This window comes from Schistocerca nitens, chromosome 1 (genome assembly GCF_023898315.1).
Source record: "Schistocerca nitens isolate TAMUIC-IGC-003100 chromosome 1, iqSchNite1.1, whole genome shotgun sequence".
NCBI lineage: Eukaryota > Metazoa > Arthropoda > Insecta > Orthoptera > Acrididae > Schistocerca > Schistocerca nitens.
In genome coordinates this window covers 857,608,663-857,629,831 of record NC_064614.1, presented here as the reverse complement: position 1 = coordinate 857,629,831, position 21,169 = coordinate 857,608,663, and the positions used below count along the sequence as shown (strand labels likewise).

Below are 21,169 nucleotides of genomic sequence, written 5' to 3'. Positions count from 1 at the left end.
TCTAGAGTAATAAAAATTATCAAGTCTGTTTTTTTATCCAACATTAACTGTCACCTCTACAGTCTAACACAAGATTCATTCGAAAAATTACACGCATTTGATAAAAACCATAACGCACTTGCTTTTGAATAATTGCAACAGCTGATATAACTCGCTGCCCTCGACAAGAAACGTAACTGCGATGTGACGATAAGTCTCCGCTCATGACAAGTAAATTTGCTGACGTCCGTTTCGTCATTAAAAAATCTAAGACACCAAAAACGAATACTGTGCATTTTGTCTTCTACCTTCCAAAAGGGCTCAACACTGACTCCCAGTTTTACTAGTTCCGAGCAGCTCCCGTAATTGCTTAACATTTCGGCCTTCCACGCAACCAGTCCTGTGGCCTAACACCCAATTGGTAATTACGTTCATCACAAGCATTCTCTTTGTAACGGCCCCCTTTTGCAATAATTGCAGCCCTCTAGAAGATATTGCCTCTTTGCAGGACCTGTCGTGCTATATTTTTCATCTGAAATTCAAAGGAATTTCTCTGGTGTCCGCACGATGGGAAGTAACAGATTTTTTGAACACGGAATGGTAGTTAGAGCTAGACGCATGGGACATTCATTTTCGGAAATCGTTACGGAAATCAATATTCCGAGATGCACAGTGTTAAGAGTCTGTCGAGAATACCAAATTTCAGGCATTACCTCTTACCATGGACAACGCAATGGCCAACGGTCTTCACTTAACGACAGAGAGCAGCAGCGTTTGCTTCGAGTTGTCAGTACTAACAGACAAGCAACACTGCTTTAAATAACCGCAGAAATTATTTTGGGACGTACAACGACGTTTCCGTCAGGACAGTGAGGAGAAATTTGGCGTTAATGAACTATAGCAGCAGACAACCGACGCGAGTGCCTTTGTGAACAGCATGACACCACCTGCATCTACTCTCCTGGGTTCGTGACCATATAGGTTGGACACTAGACGACTGGAAAACCATGGCCTGGTCCCGATTTCAGTTGGTAAGAGCTGATGGTAGGGTTCGAGTGAGGCGCAAACCCCTTGAAGCCATTGACCCAAGTTGTCAACAACACACTGCAAGCTGGTGGTCGCTCCAAAATTGTGTGGGCTGTGTTTACATGGAATGGACTGGATCCTCTGGTCTAACTGAGCCGATTATTGACTGGAAATAGTTATGTTCGGCTACGTGGAGACCATCTGCAGCCATTCAACGATGGAATTTTTATGGATGACAATGCTTCATGTCACTAGACCACAGTTGGTCACTATTGGTTTGAGGAACATTCAGAACAATTCCAGCGAACGATTTGGCCACGCAGATCGAACATTTATGGGGTATAATCTAGAGATCAGTTCTTGCACAAAATCTTGCACCGGCAATAATTTCGCAATTACGGTCGGTTATAGAGGCAGCATGGCACAATATTTCAGGAGGGGGACCTGCAACGACTTGTTGAATCCATGCCACGTCGAGGTGTTGCTGCATTATGCCGGGCAAAAGGAGGGCTGACACGATATTAGGAGGTATTCCATGACTTTTGTCACCTCAGTGTATAACATTGTATAAGGCGTGTCTCCTTTTTGATGTGGCCTTGAAGAAGGTTATGATGGCTGAAAATCTATTGAGAAGGGGAATTATCTATAAATCAGTGCAGACTGTATCTTGTGTCGATGACGCAGAAATAATTGCAAGAACTCGGAAGGCAATGGAGGAGACATTCATCGCACTTGGGTGAGTCAGTGGGAATATGGGACCGAGTATCAGTCAGCAGAAAACAATATATTTGACTGTTGGGAAGCACAGAAGAAGAACATACCACCTTCAGTAACATTAGACATATATGTTTTTGGGAGAGTTCAACAGTTTAAATTCGTGGGAGTCGACATCAAATGGTTTCAGTGGCTCTATGTACTATGGGACTTAACATGTGAGGTCATCAATCCTCTAGACTTAGAACTACTTAAACCTAACCAACCTAAGGACATCACACAAATCCATGCCCGAGGCAGGATTCGAACCTGCGACCGTAGCAACCGCGAGGTTCCGGACTGAAGCGCCTAGAACCGCTCGGTCACAACGGCCGGCGGGTCGTCATCACCCAGTCAAATGATATCTCTTATGAAGTTAAACAGAGGTTACCAGCAGACAACAGACCCTATTTTCCTTTAAAAACTATTTTTCTCAAATCTCTTAGCTCGTATTACCAAATTAATCATTTATAAAACACTTATAAGACTTGTGATGGCACGTGCTCCAGAAAATTGGCCATTAACGTCAAGAGATAATGGAATGCTAGATGTCTCTGAAAGAAAAGTACTTAGAAGAATCGTCTGCCCAACTTGTCAAAGAGGAAGATGTAGGAGGAGGAACGAGAAATATGGAGGAGGAGCTACACTCATGAGCTATACACTGTACATAAATATCTACCTACTACAAGAATACTCAAATCGGCCAGAGTGAGATGGGGAGGGTCCCTGGCACAGACGAAGACACGAAAGTCGCTAAAACGATGTTAGATGGAAACTCAGGGTTCATAGAGGACAGTGTCGACCGAGAACTAGACGTGTAGATGGAGTCATGGAGTACCTGCAGAAAGCTCGGGTGTAGGATCGTAATAGTTGGTGAAGAATTGATGAAGAGGCGAAGGTTCACAACGAACTGTAGATCCACAGAAGAAGATGATGAGTTCCCTAAATCGCTTAAGGCAAGTGCCGGAATGGTTCCTTCGAAAAGGGCACGGACGATTTCCTTCCCCAACCTGTGCTCGTGCTCCGTCTCTAATGGCCTCATCGTCGACGTGGCCCCAAACCACATTCCTTTTCTAGTGACAGAAGGAGACGGTCTCGTCTTTCCACCAGAGGAGTAAACTCGGCCCTGACTTGCATGTCTTCAGGTACAACAATCAGAAATGTCTGTGAACAGTCCAAGTGTCCTAGTGGCGGCCGTGACCTTGCGGGCAGTGTGTCAGTGCCGCGAGTCGGCAGGCGGTCTGACAACGGCGCCACAAACGCCCATGCCGTCTTACCCTTTCAGCGTTTCGATGCTATGCTGTGAAACCACCATTCCGAAACAAATGTCTAGTGCCAGGGTATACGGCGCAAACTGAATTTGTTTCTTACAGCCTGGACACGCCAAAATATACCCGAATTGTGTAAAATTGTAAAGATTCAAGTAAATGTATGTAATTGTCAAAGTAAAATTTCAGATTTATATAAATTAGTATCTGACTGTGAAGTAATCTTAGATACCTATTATCGACTTACTTGTGCAACTAGAAAATTTCCTGTGAGTTTGGACTGAGCAAAGGTTGGGAATTTGTATGGACTCTGATAACCGCGCAGTTGAGCGCCCCACAAACCCAAAATCATCATCTAGAAAATTTCTGGGCCTGATCGAAAATGTATATGGGTTTTTGACTAAAAATGTGCTTATTTTTTTGACATGCCCTCTACATCAGTGCACTTTGTCCAACTTTTTCCAGCTATTCGCTTCCATCCTTGGAACGATATTCTGGAAAGTCAGCAAAATACGAGTACTTACCTACAACAACCATAACTTCTTCGCTGTATTCAATATACTCCTCAGAGGCACACGTTTCTTTAGATGTGACCCTAACTGGAAGCGAGAGGGTGTTCGTTGGTTCATTCAGGGGAGTGGACCAAACAGCGAGGTCATCAGTGCCGTCGGATTAGGAAAGGAAGTCGACCATGACCTTTCAAAGGAACCATCCCGGCATTTTCCTGAAACGATTTAGGAAAATTACGGAAAACCTATATCAGGATGGCCCGGCGTGGGTTTGAACCATTGTCCTCCCGAAGGTGAGTCCAGTGTACTAATCACTGCGCCACTTCGCTCGGTGCCAGAGGGTGTCAAATATGCCAGAAAGAGCCCATGTTCCGAGTGTACTTCGAATAAATCCCTAATTTCCATTGTCAAAGCACATTTATGAGAAGGTGTATCGTCATGATTTTTTTATCTACATATACACGACTACTGTGCAGCTCACATACAATTCGCACGTAAATACACCAATTCGCACGAGGTATTCGGAGTCCATACCTCGCACTGATTTTCATCCAGTTACACCAGTCGGCATATATTTGTGTAACACTCGTCAGTTATAGTTCTGTTATTCACAAGGTAATCAACATGAAGAGCGATCCACGAAAACAGTGGCCTCAAAATCGCGAGGAGGCGGGTTCGTTTCACACAACTGATATTTCTTGTTGACAAGCTAAGGTAGTTGGTGGGAATGTGGCAACTGGAAACCGGAGCATCAAGCGAGAAAGCACGAATTGCGTTTAGCTTTCCAGTATAAATGGGTCCTTCATTATGTGACTGTGCAGTCTGCTATATTTCCTGCAGCAGAGCAGGGGCAGCTTAATTACGGCGGGAAGACCCAAATCCAGACATCTTCTCACGAATTTTTTCATTTATTTGATCCAAAAGACTTGTACTTCCACAGTGGCTATCTGTTATTTGGACAAATTTTTTGTCATTATTGAACAATTTTGGCTACATCGTCAAAATCAATTGTATTTCAAGTTGCCTTGATGGAGATGATGTGTTTGGTGACTGCTCCTGCTGCCGTCAAACTTGTTCTGCATCCGATTGATCTCTGATGGGCTGGGGCAAGTAATGTAAGCAAATTTTCTTTCCTACGTGTATCCTACCAAACTCATCAGATTTCGGGTACTATTTTCAGAGACTTATCCGTTTCTTTACACCAAACCCTCCATCAATTGTAACATCAAGCGCAGCTTACTCAGTGTAGGATCATTACGGTAGCCATACAAAGGTGCCATTTATAAATATCGTTGTTTGAAAACTTATTTATGCCATATTCCTGGATAAATTCTCAAAATATTTCAATAGGTGACAGATGTAAGAAATGTACGTGAGTAGATAATGTTAAATATATTGAAAAATGCCAGCTTCTGTCATGGTTCGTATTCAGTGATAGATGCATACGGTGTATGTTAATAGGAGAGCAAAAGGACCACTTTGTTCTGTGGCAAAAAATGTCACGTACGTTTCCACGGAGGTTTTGACGCTAATGAATTTCAGAGATGAATATAATTACCCGGTAATTAAGCATTGAAGATGGCTACGCTTAAAATTTCAAAACAGTCGCCAAACGCCGGGAACGCGAGCTTGTTCCGCGTTACGCTAGATTTTCAACTAGTTGTAAACTAATTGGGAGAAGAGAATCGGAAGTGCGCTCCGCCACTATGACCACAGATGACGACCGTGATGCAGTCGTGGTTTCAGACCCGTTATTGGCTGAACTGATATTTGGTCCGTTCAAAGGTCTGTGCTGCGTCCGTGACCCGAGGCTAACCAGGACACGTGACAGCGTATAACCGCAGCCTGCGGCAGGCTCTCTGCGCACACGTGACCCCCTGCCGCATACAGATAAGACTCGACGGGTGCCAAAGTGAGCAAGGGCCGGCAACAGATACTGGCACAACAAGAGTAAAGGCTCCACGCCAGAGACAGGGAGACAGCTTCTTTCATCGGTTGCCGATGCGATGCACGGAAATATCTCTCTCTCTCACACACACATACACACGCACGCACGCACACACACACACACACACACACACACACACACACACACACACACACACACACACACATGCAGGTTACCAGAGTGGCTCCTTTATTATTTTTAAATGTGTAAGGAAAAGTGATTATCAAAAAACCAGTTCGCACTCTAAAAATTGCAATGAACCCTCCCCTTCTCCCCCCCCCCCCCCCCCCCACGCTCAAGTTGATCGTTTGCAAACTTTCTGAATGTTAAAGAAAGGAAAAGAATAAAGTGGATGAGGCACAATGACTGTATTGACACAGTTATATGTGACTGAATTAAAAGTTGAGAGAAAACTGGTCAAAATTACTGTTTTAAATTTTCGATGACTGAGTTTATTTTGGACATAAGTCACATTGTCTGGAACAAAAAGAATGGATTACATGTGTCAACAATGGTTAGACTTATTCTTACATTCCTCAACTGACCTCATTTCACTTGGATATTAAATTATTTTGAAAAAGTTGTAATTGATTTGTTTCCAAAACTACAAACATCAAGCTCTTGTTTAATTATGTACCAGATCTCTCATTCTTTATCGGCAGCACAGTCTTTGGTTGGTGTAACACTGGCTCTGTTATGTACAGTGGCTAATTTATGTTCACAAGTAAATTACAAACCTAATCTGTATGCCGTTATGTGAGGGGGAGAATATTTAAGAGTAATAGATACAATTTTTAATATGCATTATATTGACATAATAAATGATTATTACCAGGGCCATTTTTCAGCCAAAGTGAACCAAATTGCTGTTTGTAACGCCACAATTAAGATTTCCATACAGGGTGTATAACAATTAGTAGCGACCACTTGGGGCATCAAGCTGAGAGGGGAGCCAAGGATAACCAAGTGCAAAATTTGTATGCAGTGTGTATCACTAGTATCACAATTTGTAGTGAAAACTGACATGTGTTAAAGTGGGGGAAAAGGGGGGGAGGGGGGGAGGTGCACAAAATGATAAGTCACTCATATGGAATAATTATCTTGAACTGGTTCTGATTGTTATACTAGATTATAATCGGATAGAATAGAATAAATTTAATCAACTTTATAATTTTTTTTATATATAAGTGTTCACAACAAAAATAATTTTTAGATTGCTGTAACTACAATATTACAAGTTGCTCACAAAGCTCTTTGTCGAACTAATTTAGTTATCATATGGCAGTTCACCTCATTTACAATTTCACTGAAGTATATTGAAGTGCATTTTGTTGAAGCAACTAAAAACATTATCATGTAATGTTTTATAACTCTTTTGTTCTGTATACTCGTATGATGCACTGTTTAGACCAAAGTATTACATTTAATCACACAGCACCACATTACAGATTCATAGCACAATGACATAGCAGTAGCTCATTTATTACACATCTTGATATTCTTACACTGATTAAAGTGCTTTATTGTTAATCCATTTTGGTAGTGTACATTTGAATTTATCCAAAGGCACCCAGTAGGCTTTATTAGGTAATTTGTTAAAATACATGAAATAAGATATTCATATGTACTGTGCCAGTCATGAAAGGTAAAGTTGTCATCAACCCAAAGATTGATTTGAACATCATAGTGCTTTACTAGGCATAGGGTATGTCAATTACACATTCTGCTTGTGCTGCACTAGTGCACTGACATCCAGAGGGCAAAGATATTATGATTTTCTTTCATGTATAGTAAGCACTTCCAAACATGCAAGTTACAGACTGTCATTACATTACTTTAAATTACATTTATCATTTTCCATGGATCCCTTGGAAAGGAGTTTCTGGGATGTGGGAAGAGTCAAAGATTTTTTTTTTTACTCAGATACATGGATATTGTACAATTCTAATGAGACAGAGTTATGAGCTATAATCCTTGAGAAGATATTCATTTATGGAGTAGAAATTTGGGGGGGGGGGTAGCAACAACCAAAAATAATCTAGATAAGCTACTCATTCTTCAAAAAATTTATGTGAGAATAATCTGTGGAGAAAAATACAGGGAATCTTGTCGCAACTTGTTTCCAAAAACAGAGGTGTTAACTGTTATTACACATACATTCTAAAAGCCACATTGCTTATGAAAAGACTGCACCCAAACACTTATTCAGATGTACACCAGTACAATACTAGAAATAAAGAAAAATTTTACATTGGCAGCCACAGAACAGCACTTTACAAAAAGGGGCCTCAGTACACAGGTATAAAATTAACTAATGCACTGCCTAGTGTAGTCATGGCTCTTCCTACAATTAAACTGAAACATCAACTTAAGAAATTTTTAGTAAAACACCCTTTCTACACATTAGAAGAGTACCATACTTATATGAAGAACAACAAATACTTTGTGAAATTATGTGAATAGAAATCAGTAAACATCTTATTGTAATTTTGTTGTAAATTAATGATGTATTCAGAAGAATATGTCTTGTGTATTGTACAAATAACTTTAATCATTACTGTTTCTTTGTACATGTGCAATGTACCATTCGATGTTGAATAAAGCTATTATTATTATTATTATTATTATTATTATTAAGGAATTGGGCAAGAGGAAGTTCTTTAATTCACTCTGACACCGATCTTTATCACTTACAAGACCTTTGATATGCTCTGGTAAGTTATTGAATATATGAGTACCCATGCACTTGACTCCTTTTTGTACTAATGTTAAGCTTTTATAGTCCTTATACAGATTGTTTTTGGTTCTGGTATTATAATCATGTTTTGCACTATTTTGAATAAAAAGAAACATGTTGGAAATGACAAAGGACATCAATGGTATATGTACTGAGAAGTAGTAGTTAGAACACCAAGTTTCTTAAAAAGGTCTCTGCATGATGATCAAGGACTGACACCAGATATAATTCTAATGACTCGTTTCTGAATTTTGAAAATGTTCGCTTTGTGAGAGGAGTTTCCCCAAAGGACGATTCCATAACTCATTAGTGATTTCTTCATTTTTAAATCATCTATTTCTGCTGTCATGCATACTGCAAATGTAGCTGAACTAAGGCATTTCATTAAGTCCAGAGTGTGAGTTTTCCAATTTAGGTTGTGGTCAATTTGTAGCCCTAAAAATTTGACACTGTCTACAGAATACTTAAATTAAAATTTTCACTTAGTATGAGTTCATTATTTTTAGAAGTTAAAAAATTTAATACTGCATCAAGCTGTTTAGTGAATAGCTGGAAATTACCAGTTGGAGCCCTGTATATTGCGACCATAATCATTTTTCTTTTTTTGTGTTTCTACTTGTGTGGCACATGCTTCAAAATGCTGATCACTACAGTATTTAAGAATGTCAATGTTTTTATAATTGTGACCGTTTCTAATGTAAGTGGCAACTCCTCCTTTCTCCATCTCTTTTCTACAATACTTTGAAGCTAAGGTATACCCTTCCATATTAAGCATTTCAATTTCACTACCTAAATGATATTCAGAAATACAAATAATATAAGCCGGATTTGTAGACTGTCGGTCATCTAAACAGATCTGAAATTCATTAATTTTGTTTTTTAAACCTCTGATATTTTGATGTAGTAAATTTACTGTTACTTTTTTTCTGTCTTCGCAGGTATTATGCTTAACATTTTGATATACAGCTTATGATATTCACTTTCTGAAAGCATAGCCTACATGACTTTCATGGTGAAAATTTCATATTGTAGCTGTTTTTGATCAAGTGAGTCTCCCTGTGATAGCATTCCATAAATCAAAATACAATTTTACAGATGTAATATGCTCTGTTATGCTGCCCATGACTTGCTTTTTCATCTTTTTTAAACCTGAATTGCCATCCATTTCCTTCAGTACAAAGGCATAAGAAGTTTTATTTGGCCACAGAGGCATGGAACAACAGAAACTGATCAGAATATAGTGTGTTTTATACAATATGACTTTTGTTGTTGTTGTGGTCCTCAGTCCTGAGACTGGTTTGATGCAGCTCTCCATGCTACTCTATCCTGTGCAAGCTTCTTCATCTCCCAGTACCTACTGCAACCTACATCCTTCTGAATCTGCTTAGTGTATTGATCTCTTGGTCTCCCTCTACGATTTTTACCCTCCACACTGCCCTCCAATGCTAAATCTGTGATCCCTTGATGCCTCAAAACATGTCCTACCAACCGAACCCTTCTTCTAGTCAAGTTGTGCCACAAACTTCTCTTCCCCCCAATCCTATTCAATACCTCCTCATTAGTTATGTGATCTACCCATCTAATCTTGAGCATTCTTCTGTAGCACCACATTTCGAAAGCTTCTATTCTCTTCTTGTCCAAACTGGTTATCGTCCATGTTTCACTTCCATACATATGACTTGCAAATTAGAATCTATATTACTCAGCTTCTGAAACTCACCTGGTCCCAGTTCAGGGTGACTGTCTAATAGCTTCCAGGGGCAACAAAATTTTAAAATGCTGCCATAATATACTCATTAAGCAGCATAATCTGAAGGTGAGCATTTAACAAAAGTAATTCAAGCATTACAGTTAGGAACTGTTGCAGAGTAACTCATGGCATGCAAATTACACAGACTAGATTCATCTAGTATTTGAGAATGAGACTATTTAGCTACTTTCAACAAACTTTAATGAAATTTGAAACCTTTCTGAAACTTTTTCTTGCTCTGACACTCCCCTCAAAATAATGAAACAAATGAAATTAGTTATTTACTACATCTTCCATGCAATAAAATTTCAGCATCAGACCTGATTTGCTACTTATTTACTACTGACCCTATGCACACAGTATTCATATACAGGGTGTCCCATTTATCTTGGCCACCCTAAATAACTGTTTATCCAGATGCAAATTACAAAATGTTTCAATCAAATGTCCTTTAGCCATTGGGGGGGGGGGGGGGATATCAATCAGTATAGTTGCCTTCATTGTAGCTTTGTTTTTTCAAAGATATGAACAGCAGTGTGACTTTTTTAAATGGCACCCTGTATTTTTATTCGGTAATTTGCCAATGTATCACAGTGTACCATTCACTGAAACACAATGCTATTAATTACATAAAACAACACTGACGTTGATGCTCCCAGTGGTGAGTGCAGGTACTCGGGGGAATGGAACACATTCACATTCTGACATTGATGGAGGACAAATGTAAACATAATTAGAAAGCACACCCATCATTCCGTCAACCATTGTCAGTTGAAGAGTTGTGCGAATAGAATGTTCATCAATGAAGAGAAGGTAGAAATGCTACTCATCTATGGGGAATGTAAGTTAGCAGAGCAGTAATTTCAATACTGTTTCCTTATGCACGGGCACAGTAAGTACAGTAGTTTAGTCCTTTTAAAAACTGTTGTGTAGAATAGGCATACAGTAAAGGCTGTCCTTCCTACAAACTGCTTCACACAATGTTTCTCGTATTGTTGTTGTTGTTGTTGTTGAAGGTAGGCGAAATGCTACGCAGGCAGCAGAACTGTACAGAGAGCAACATCCTGACAAGAACCCACCTTCCCAACAGATGTTTACTCATCTTGTTGTGATGCTTTAGGAAATGGGAAGTTTCAACCCAGGACAATGCAATTGCTGTAGCACTCACACAGACGAAGCTGCCAAAGTTATTATTCTTGCTTCCATTGCTATGAAATCACATGTGAGCACATGACAGCTTGAACACAAGATTGGCATCCCTAAAACCAGTGTACATCCTATTCTTACATGCCACTGGTTCCATCCTTACCATGTACACCTACATCAAGAACTGCATGGGAATGATTTCCAGAATCGTGTGCAGTTCTGTCAGTGGATACAACAGCAAATCCTTGCCAACTCAAACTTCTTCTCCAATGTTCTATTTACCAATGAATGTTTCTTCTCAAACAGAAGACAGGTAAATACAAGGAACATGCATTATTGATCAGTGACAACCCACAATGTCTTAGACAGGTGGAACATCAGAATCAATGGAGAGTTAATGTCTGGGTGTGATGCTTGGTACTACAATTATTGGCCCATATTTCATCAATGGTAGTCTAAACGGCACAGTGTATGCCAACTTCCTCAGATGAATACTTCCTCCTCTTCTGGATGAAGTGCCGCTAAGAACCAGAATGTTTAAGTGGTATCAACATGATGGATGTCCAGCACATAATGCCTTGCTTGCACGTCATGTTCTGAACTGAAGGTAGCCTGCCAAATGGATTTGTCGAGGACGAACAGTTACTTGGCGTGCTAGGTCTCCTGATTTAAATCCTCTGGACTTTTTTCTTTGGGGATGCATTAAAGATGTTGTCTATCGCAATATTCCAACAACTCTAGAGGTCATGCTGAAACATATCGCGCTTGCTTGTAATTCTCTTCAGCAGACAACACTGGAAGCAGTAAATAATTCTTTCATTCAATGAGTGAACCAGTGTATCGGTGTCCAAGGTCACCACTTTGAACACCTTTCAATGTTCTACACCTGGGCAATGGTACAGGAGAGTCAAAGTCAATTTAGTTTTCTGACAACTCCAGCAAGTGGACGAGTTTGTGATCCTGGGCTCAAAGTCAGTGTTGTGGTATGTAATTAATAACATTGTGTTTCAGTGAATGGTACACTGTGATACATTTCTGAATAGGTATTTGGAGAGGAAATGAATTACTGAATAAAAAATACAGGGTGCCATTCAAAAAAGTCATACTGCTGTTCATATATTTGTAACAACAAAGTTACAATGAAGGCAATCATGCTGATTGATATCCCCCTGACAGCTAAAGAACATTTGCTTGAAACAATTTGTAATTTGGATCTGGACAAACAGTTATTTGGGGTGATCAAGATAAATGGGACACCCTGTATACCACTGAGTGTATCTGCAAAATTATATGATTTTATGGCACATAGTTCAGAAGATATGATCCCATAAACACAAGAATTCTATTCTTAAAGAACTGAGTTGGGGGTGTTCCTGGTTAATAGATGAATGGTTTCAGATAACACATTCCATTATCAAGTTTCCTACAAAATGCCAAAATTTAAAGTTGCAGAATTTGAACATTTATATATCATTAGATTTTGGCTTTTTGTAGGAAGCTTGTTAATGAATGCGTATCATCCTAAATCAGGTGTTAACAAATTGCAATGTGGAAGTGGGACTGTATACTGCAGGGCAACATGTCTTCAGCTGCTAAATAAATCATTAGATATAAATGTGTTAGCAATGTGTGGTGCAAAACATTACACGTCACATTAGTGTAATAAAAGGAAGAACAAAGTCCAAGCTTTAATGCTCTGTTGAAGACAGCATGATTTTAGTCAAATTTTTTCAGAAGATTCATAGCACTATTGGTACATTTATAAATTTCCCATGACATAAGTCAGTTAAATTTTTAATTCCAATGTTGTTTTCTTAAGAAAGAAACAGTGATGATGCAGGAAGAGTGTCAGCTTAATGTCCCAACATCATCACTAGACATAGACCACAAGCTTGGATGGGACTGCTGTGCCACCTCATTCAGTTTACAGAGGAAAAGATGTGGTACGACTTCAGTTGATAGATTAGTGGAAAAACTGATTTGTTTCGCTTCTGAATATTACATTGCATGAATGATTGAAACTAAATAGAAACTTTATATAAAGCTAATGTTATCTACTTTCTTTTATTTTCAGGGATCTTCTACTGACCCTATATATCAGAATGGACACTGTTCTTCGCAGCACTGGTGGAAGGACAATGAGAAAAACTGGCGTCTGTTCCGGTGGTCTATATTAGTAATAGCTGTGCTACTAGTTTTGGGACTGGTGATTTACTTTTTGGTTATAGGTGGGTATAAACTTTATACTAACTATGAACAGCAATTAATAAACACATATTTCATTTGATTGAAGTAGTAACTATTTCATTAAAATTAAGTTTTTCTAATTTCCTGTTTATATGTCTTTGATCAAGCAACATACTACATATTTCTGACATACTGTCACTTGTAACAGCGATCAACACAATCCAAAAATATATGTTTTACTCTATAGAATACCTGGAAAATCTAATTGAGAAGTGAGCTTGAGGACTGTGTGCCACGTAGAAGTAGAAGTAGAAGTTCATTGTCTCATAACATACAATTTCAAGCCATTGACTTAAAGTATAGGAGACTCGTCAAAACACAAAAACTGGTTTACAATTTTCCTTATGATACCAGTAATATAATATACAGTACTGAATAATTACTTAATTAAGCAATTACTCATAATAGTTTTTCTTCGAAAGTAACAAACTTTTAAGATTAACAGTCCTAAGCACTCCTGCTCAAATTTTCAGGTTGTCATTTATGAATTCTTCTACTGAATAGTAACATTTCTCCACTAGTTTCATATATAAGAATTTTTCCAGTGTTTCTAAATTTATGTGGAGCAATTCTCTTCCTTTCACTTTGTTATAAATTTTCATACCCATATAATGTGGAGTTTGAGAATAAAGTTTTAATGGTGAGTGGGCAACATAAAATTATATTGATTTCGGGTGTTGTAATCATGTTGAAAATGATTTGCTACAAATAAATCAGGGTTACTGTGTACAAAGATAATCAGCTCATATATGTATAGTGAGGGAACACTTAGTATAGTTAGATTTTTTTAGAAGTGGGTGATATGATCACCCTACATTGTGCACATTTCTAATGATGGTTTTCTGAAGTTTTAGTATTCGACTCATATGGTTTAAGTTACCCCAAAATACAATTCCATACCTTATTACTGACTCAAAGTAGCTGTGATACACTACTTTTCTTATGCCCATACTGGTAGCATTGTATACTATTCTCATTGCAAATGCGAGGCTATTTAATTTATTTGCTAGGTACTGTATATGTGATACTGTATATGTGATATTCCTAGGAATTTCACACAGCTAGCTTCCTGCAAATCCTGGTTTATGTGACTGATCTGAATATCATTTAATTTTGCTTGTTTTGTTTTAAACTGCATTAACTGAGTCTTTTCCATGTTTAATTTTAACCCGTTTAAATGAAACCAGGCGTCTAATTTTTCTAAAGTATTTAATACAATTTGTGGAATTTGATCAGTACTGTTAATTTTAATGATTAAAGCTGTGTTGTCTGCAAATAAAACTGAGTGACACTCAATATTAAGTGGCAGATGATTTATGTAAAACAAAAACAGAATGGTACCTAAGACAGAACCTTGGGGTACTCCATGTGAAATGGTTTTCCATTCTGAAATATAAGTTCCTCTCTCTGATGTTATAACCACACTTTGTCTTCAGTTGGTTAGATAGGATTTAAACCATTCTAATACCATGCCCCTAATTCCATACTTTTCTAGTTTACAGAGTAGCAAGGAGTGATTCACACTATCAAAGGCCTTTGATAGGTCACAAAAAATTCCTGTGGCTTGCAGTGAGTTGTCTAGAGATGAGCTAATTTTATCAACAAAATTATTTATAGCAGATATTGTGGTTTTGCCTTTTTGAAATTCATACTGAGTTTTTGAGATTATTTTAAATTTTTCTATGAAATTTTGAATTTGTATGGTAACTACCTTCTCAAATATTTTTGATAGTGATGGAAGAAGAGAGACTGGTTGATAATTTTCCATATGTTCTTTTGTGCCTGTTTTGAATAGTGGATTAACTACTGCATACTTAAGTGTGTCTGGAAAATAATCTAATTGATGGGACTGGCTAACTATTGCAGTTAATGGCTGCACAATTATTTTAGAAACTATTTTTAATACTTTTGTTGGTATCCCATCCCATCATACTGATGTTTCACTTTTTAGTGATAGTATCACATTTTCTATATTTTTTACAGAAGTTTTGGTAAATGTACTGAAAAATTCACCATCAAGTTGCTCACTGTTGAAGAAATTTACCTTGTCTGGGTACTCTGCTACACTGACATTAGATTTGTTTACATTTATAAAGAATTCATTAAACAATTCAGAAATGTGAGCAGGATTTACAATAGTTTTATCCTCTATCTTGATTTCAGAAATATCATGGACTCTACTTGTGGCACCTGTTTCAGCTTTGATCATTGGCCATAATGCCTTTGATTTGTTTTATTATCCAATATAAAACTATTATTTGCCAGTTCTTTGGCTACCTTTACAACATTTTTAAAAATATTTTTGCAATCTTTTACATAGGTAGCAAAATCAGGACTTTTGTTATGTTTTAGTTCCCTATGTAGCCATCTTTTTCTTGCACTCAAGATTTTTATTCCTTCAGTAATCCACTTTACTTTATTTCCTACCTTTTTATGATGTACAGTAAGTTGGAACATTTCATTTAAAACGTGTAGGAAGTTTTCCTGGAAAGTAGCAAAATTTTCAGAGCATGAAATACTATGATCCATAGCCCATTCCACCTTATTTAATCTACGATAGAATAAGTTCATATTTCATTTGCTGAACTGGTGTTTTGTGTAGGTTTTTTTCGAGCAAGGTTCTATTGTTTCTGGTAACTCCATAAACAGAGCGCAATAATCAGAAAGTTCTAAATCTAAACAAAACTTATTTGCCTCATTATACATGTAATTGGTTAAAATATTATCTATACATGTTGCAGACATTTCATTTACTCAAGCAAAATCAGTGAAATTTGTGCTGAAACCCGATACTTGAATCATATCAATGAATTTTGTTTAGTTATTGGCTTCGCTGGCTAGATCTATGTTGAAATCAGCAGTTGTTATGCTGAGGATGGCACTGTTTCCCAAAAGTGGTAGCCAGTAGGCAAAACAAAAAAATTGCAGCTATAGACTAAAACTTAAATTTTTCTGACCTAACGATGGATGTTAGGTAGTCATTGTATGCTTTTCAGTGTCATTTTATTTGATTTCTAACCTGCAAATTCACTCATTTATAATGTTGCTGCTTGAGAAAAAATGGTAACACAGAATTTGCTTGTAGAAGATTTAAAAATGAAGAGGGCAAAGTGCAAGGAGGATAATTCATGAGTCATGTTCTATTATCTCTACAAAAACTAGCAGTAAGCAGCAGCTATTTAATGGTACTATGAAAATGGCAGCTTTTTCAAAGTAGCTATATTCCTGGTAATTTGACTTTGTTAAGTATACAATGAGGTAGCAAGAACAGTTTATAACAGTTTAATAGTAATTAATTATTAAGCCAGTGTCTATTAAATCTTTCTCATTGTTAATCTATACCTTCCTGAACGTTCCATGTCATGCTAGAGTCTATATAACACAGTGAATCACTGGATGAAAGCATGAATTTCAGTGAAAACGTATGTAGGAAGAAAAGAGAAAATGAAAATAACGGCAATGAATTGTTTCAGAAATAGGGATGGATAGTGAGTACATGTAAGCTATGTCCAAACTGGAATTCTCGACTGCATACAAGTAGGATAAAAAATTATATGTCAGATGACAAATCAAAGGAATCACACAGCTTCTGAAATGTAAATGGGGACAAAAAGAGAAAAAGAAGGGAAAAATATAGGATAAAAGAGGACAAAGAAGTGATTTCACAGGAATCTGCAGTAAGGAACAAATGCCTAAAAGTGCACTATCAGCATTTACATCCTTGTGGCCCATAATTGGGCATTATTCCTTGTAGAAAATATGTTTTTTTTTTCTGAACAGTATTTCCAATATAGTCAGTAAACTCATGAATATTTCACAGTTCTCTAATCCTTTACTGATACATTGGCTAGGAAGAGGCAGAATTTTATACATGCAGACATGGGATAATTGTGTGTGTGTGTGTGTGTGTGTGTGTGTGTGTGTGTGTGTGTGTGTGTGTGTGCATTTGTTATTTAGAATTGATCATTTCTGGAACGTTCTTGAAATATCTTGTATTTGTAATGTTTGTATATTCTGGAACATTTGCAGTTTGTATAAATAGCAGCATTCTATAGTCAGGAGTTCAGTTCTAATCGGCCTGTATTGTTGTGTCAGTAATAAGCCTGCTTTCAGTGCTACTTGTGGTACTTCAACGACAATTCCGCTTTCGGATTTGGACTTCAATGTGGTTGAGATCTTACATTGTTTGGTGGAGACCTTGGGTACTTCAGAACATTTAAATCGCCATGAGTCCAATTAGTAAACAAAAAAATCATCACCTACATGGACTGGAACCAGAATACTAGTGGTACATCATTACCAGCATCTGTATCTCCACAAAACCTATGGATTCCAAAAAAGTAACAAGCATCAGTAATCTATCAGTGTTTTCTTGAGATGCTGGTCAGGATCCAACAAAATGGCTGAAAGAATTTAACCAAGCTGCCAAATACAACAAGCGGGCTGACATGATGTGTCTGGAAAATGTGTACTTTTACTTCAATGGCATAGCACAGCAGTGCTTTGAGATTGATGAAGAGAAGCTCAATAAATGGGGCAAATTCCAGATCTGAAGGAAACATTTAATGACAGTCAGCAACAAGTCCACTTACCAGAGGAACACTTGAAGAAAAGGTCCAATATCATGGGAAAACAACACAGTCTTACAAGCAGGATGTTTTGTGAATCCAAATATGACAAAAGCAGACAAAATCTCACACTTTATAAAAGTGGTCCCAGCAGACCTGTACCAAACTCTTCTGGTAAAGTATGTCACAACAAATGAAGAATTCATCAAGTGATGCCAGTGAATTGGGGAAATGCAACAGAAAATGTTGGATGAAAGAAGTATGAATGACTCCTGAATGTGATCTCTTTGCCAGCTTTGAAAGACCACCATTACCTCACCTCTCTCACACATCAGTGTATCGATCTTTAGCACCAGTCTCTGCCTCCAGTGAACCAACCAGGGGAAATGGATTTGGCCATGTCTGACTGATGCTGCGCCCATTAAACATTGACCTTGATCCATGAACAATGCAAATACATCCTATTGCTTTGACAATATAATGACCCATAGAAAAACAAGCATTTAGAGGACAGAGGACTACACACCAGGTTCTTTCCACTGTGGACATCTTGGACACATTATGTGCTACTGCAGAGAAAGAAGGCAAGTTTTTTGTGACCAGTATGCTGACAGATCTCATCCTTCACAACAGCTCTATCCACACCAGTCAATTCTTTCAGTCTGACTTGGTATGGATCCCAAACACTTGAGCAGTTCTCAAGAATAGGTCACACCAGTGTACTATACATGGTCTCCTTTGCAGGTGAACCACTCTTTCCTAAAATTCTCCCAGTAAACCAAAGTCAACCATTTGCCTACCCTACCACAGTTTTCACATGCTCGTTCCACCTCATATCACTTTGCAATGTTACACTCCAATATTTAAATGATTTGATTGTGTCAAGCTGAAAACTAGTAATACTGTATCTGAATATTACATGTTTATTCTTCCTACTCATCTGCACTAACTTACATTTTCCACATTTAGGGCTAGCTGCCAATCTTCAAACCAACTGGAAATTTTGTCTATCCTCCTACAGTCACTCAACAACAACGCCTTACCATACACCACAGCATCATCAGCAAACAACTGCAGATTGCTGCCCATCCTGTCTGCTAGATCATTTATGTACATAGAGAATAATAAAGGTCCTATCACAATTCTCTGGGATGATCCTGATTCTTAGTTACTATTTGAAACTTTTGCAATTGAAAAAAGCAATTCAGGCTCAGAAAATAAATCTACATATCTGTGGGGATTGTAAGCATAACAGCTGGTAACGGAGAACATTTGATAACTAATTGTCATGGGTAACCACAGCTCATCCCTAAAAATATGTGCTTAAGGACAGCTGAATCAGTAGAGGAAAAGCAATTCAGTGCCATCAGTGAAGTATCATGCTTCACTACTGCTACAGACAACCCAGGGGAGTAAGCTACTGTCTAACTGCCAACAGTATCTGCTATCGAACAGCCAACAGCATATAGCATAATGAATTAATGTCAGTGATTGTTTGCCATTCTCAGACAATTTGTGGATGCTTAGAGGTCTGAAGTGGAGAGAAGACAGAGCAAGAGGTCCATGGTACGATGCTGAATCAATACTGGGGATCATTTATCAATTAGTCAGCACTTACATAAGGTATTGCTGGCTGAACAACTGATAATCCAGGAGGGGTGGAGAAGATGCTGCAAGATGATGATATTGAACCTTCAGAGAGTCCTTAGTCCTCTTCTGTGATCCTTCTAAAGAAGGAAGGCACATGGCATTTCTGTGTCAACTATCAATGACTGAACAAAATCACAAAAAAAAGAAGATATGAACCCAGTGTTGCTCTCTCATGACACCCTAGGCTGCTTGAAAGGACCAAAGTATTTCACAGCAATGAAGTGCTCCAACCATCTTCAAATATATGATGGGCAATCTGAGTCAACACTTAAAATTGATGATATTTCTTTGCTATCTGGATGACATAGTCATTTTCTTCAAGGAAATTTGAAGAACATTCGTGTCCAAGTGTTGTCAAACTGGAGACCTCTCCCTATATGCAAACATTGCCTCTTTGTTGCCCAAGAACTAAAAATGTTGGGGAAACTAGAGAGTGGTGATGGAGCCTGTCCTGATCCAGAGGAAATAAGAATAGTCATAGATTTTCCAACTCCTCAGCACATTCGTGATGCGACAAGTTTACTTGGAATATGCGTGGACTATCGGTGAGAAATTTGTGGCACAACTTGACTAGGAGAAGGGATCAGTTGGTAGGGCATATTCTGAGGCGTCAAGGGATCACCAGTTTAGTATTGGAGGGCAGCGTGGAGGGTAAAAATCATAGAGGGAGACCAAGAGATGAATACACTAAACAGATTCAGAAGGATTTAGGTTGCAGTAGGTACTGGGAGATGAAGAACCTTGCACAGGATAGAGTAGCATGGAGAGCTACATCAAACCAGTCTCTGGACTGAAGACCACAACAACAACATTGGTGAGACATATAGGACTTCTGTGTCAAGCCACCTTCCCTGCAAGAGCTACTGCAGAGACATGCCACAGTTTCCTGGAATGAGATTTTAAGACAGATCTTTCCTTTTTTCCTTGGAGGAGGTGCTAAAATCTTCTTCAGTCCTAGCATTGTATGATGAGAATGCAGAGAGAGAATTTCATACTGTTGCTAGCAGTTTTAGGATAGGCCCAGTTCTAGTACAAATTCAGGAACGTGCTGAAAAGATGATAGTTTATAGTTACAGAGAAACTACTCTACAACCAAGAAAGAGTGCCTTGTAGTTTTTTGGACCACCAACATGTTACATTGATATTTATTTGGAAAACTATTCTCTGCTGTAACAGACCATTATTCTCTATGCTGGCTGACCAGCCTGAAGGATCCATCAGGTTGACTGGCAGGATGGGCTCTGAAGCTTTAAGAGTACAATGGGCAGACACAAACATGATGCTGAATGCCATCTGAGGAACACTTTGGCATAATGCAGCAGTGCGGATGAAATCTCAGTCATCACTGCATTAAATGACATTGCTGCTGAACAGTGGAAAGATCCATCATTGCTGAAAACCATAGAAGCCTTTAAATTTGAGGAACCTGGCAAAAATAGATGCTCATCATCCCAGCTTATCTACAGCCAGCTATCTTGAAGGTTTTCCGTGAAGCTCCAAGGTCTGGTCACCTGGGATTATTGAAGAATCTAGACAGAAGACTCTAGTAGCAGAAATAATTTCACGGAGTGAAATCACTCACCGAGTG

At 38.3% G+C, this 21,169-nt stretch overlaps 1 protein-coding gene across 3 annotated transcripts in view; it reads left to right on the top strand.

Annotated features, from left to right (window-relative positions):
• LOC126263428 (uncharacterized) overlaps window positions 1–21,169 on the top strand; it is a 623,908-nt gene that overhangs the window by 543,607 nt on the left and 59,132 nt on the right. For all 3 annotated transcript variants that reach the window (XM_049960530.1, XM_049960525.1, XM_049960538.1), the window contains exon 2: window positions 13,191–13,344. In XM_049960530.1, coding sequence (XP_049816487.1) covers window positions 13,191–13,344 — 154 coding nt within the window. The remainder of the gene's footprint in view (window positions 1–13,190; window positions 13,345–21,169) is intronic.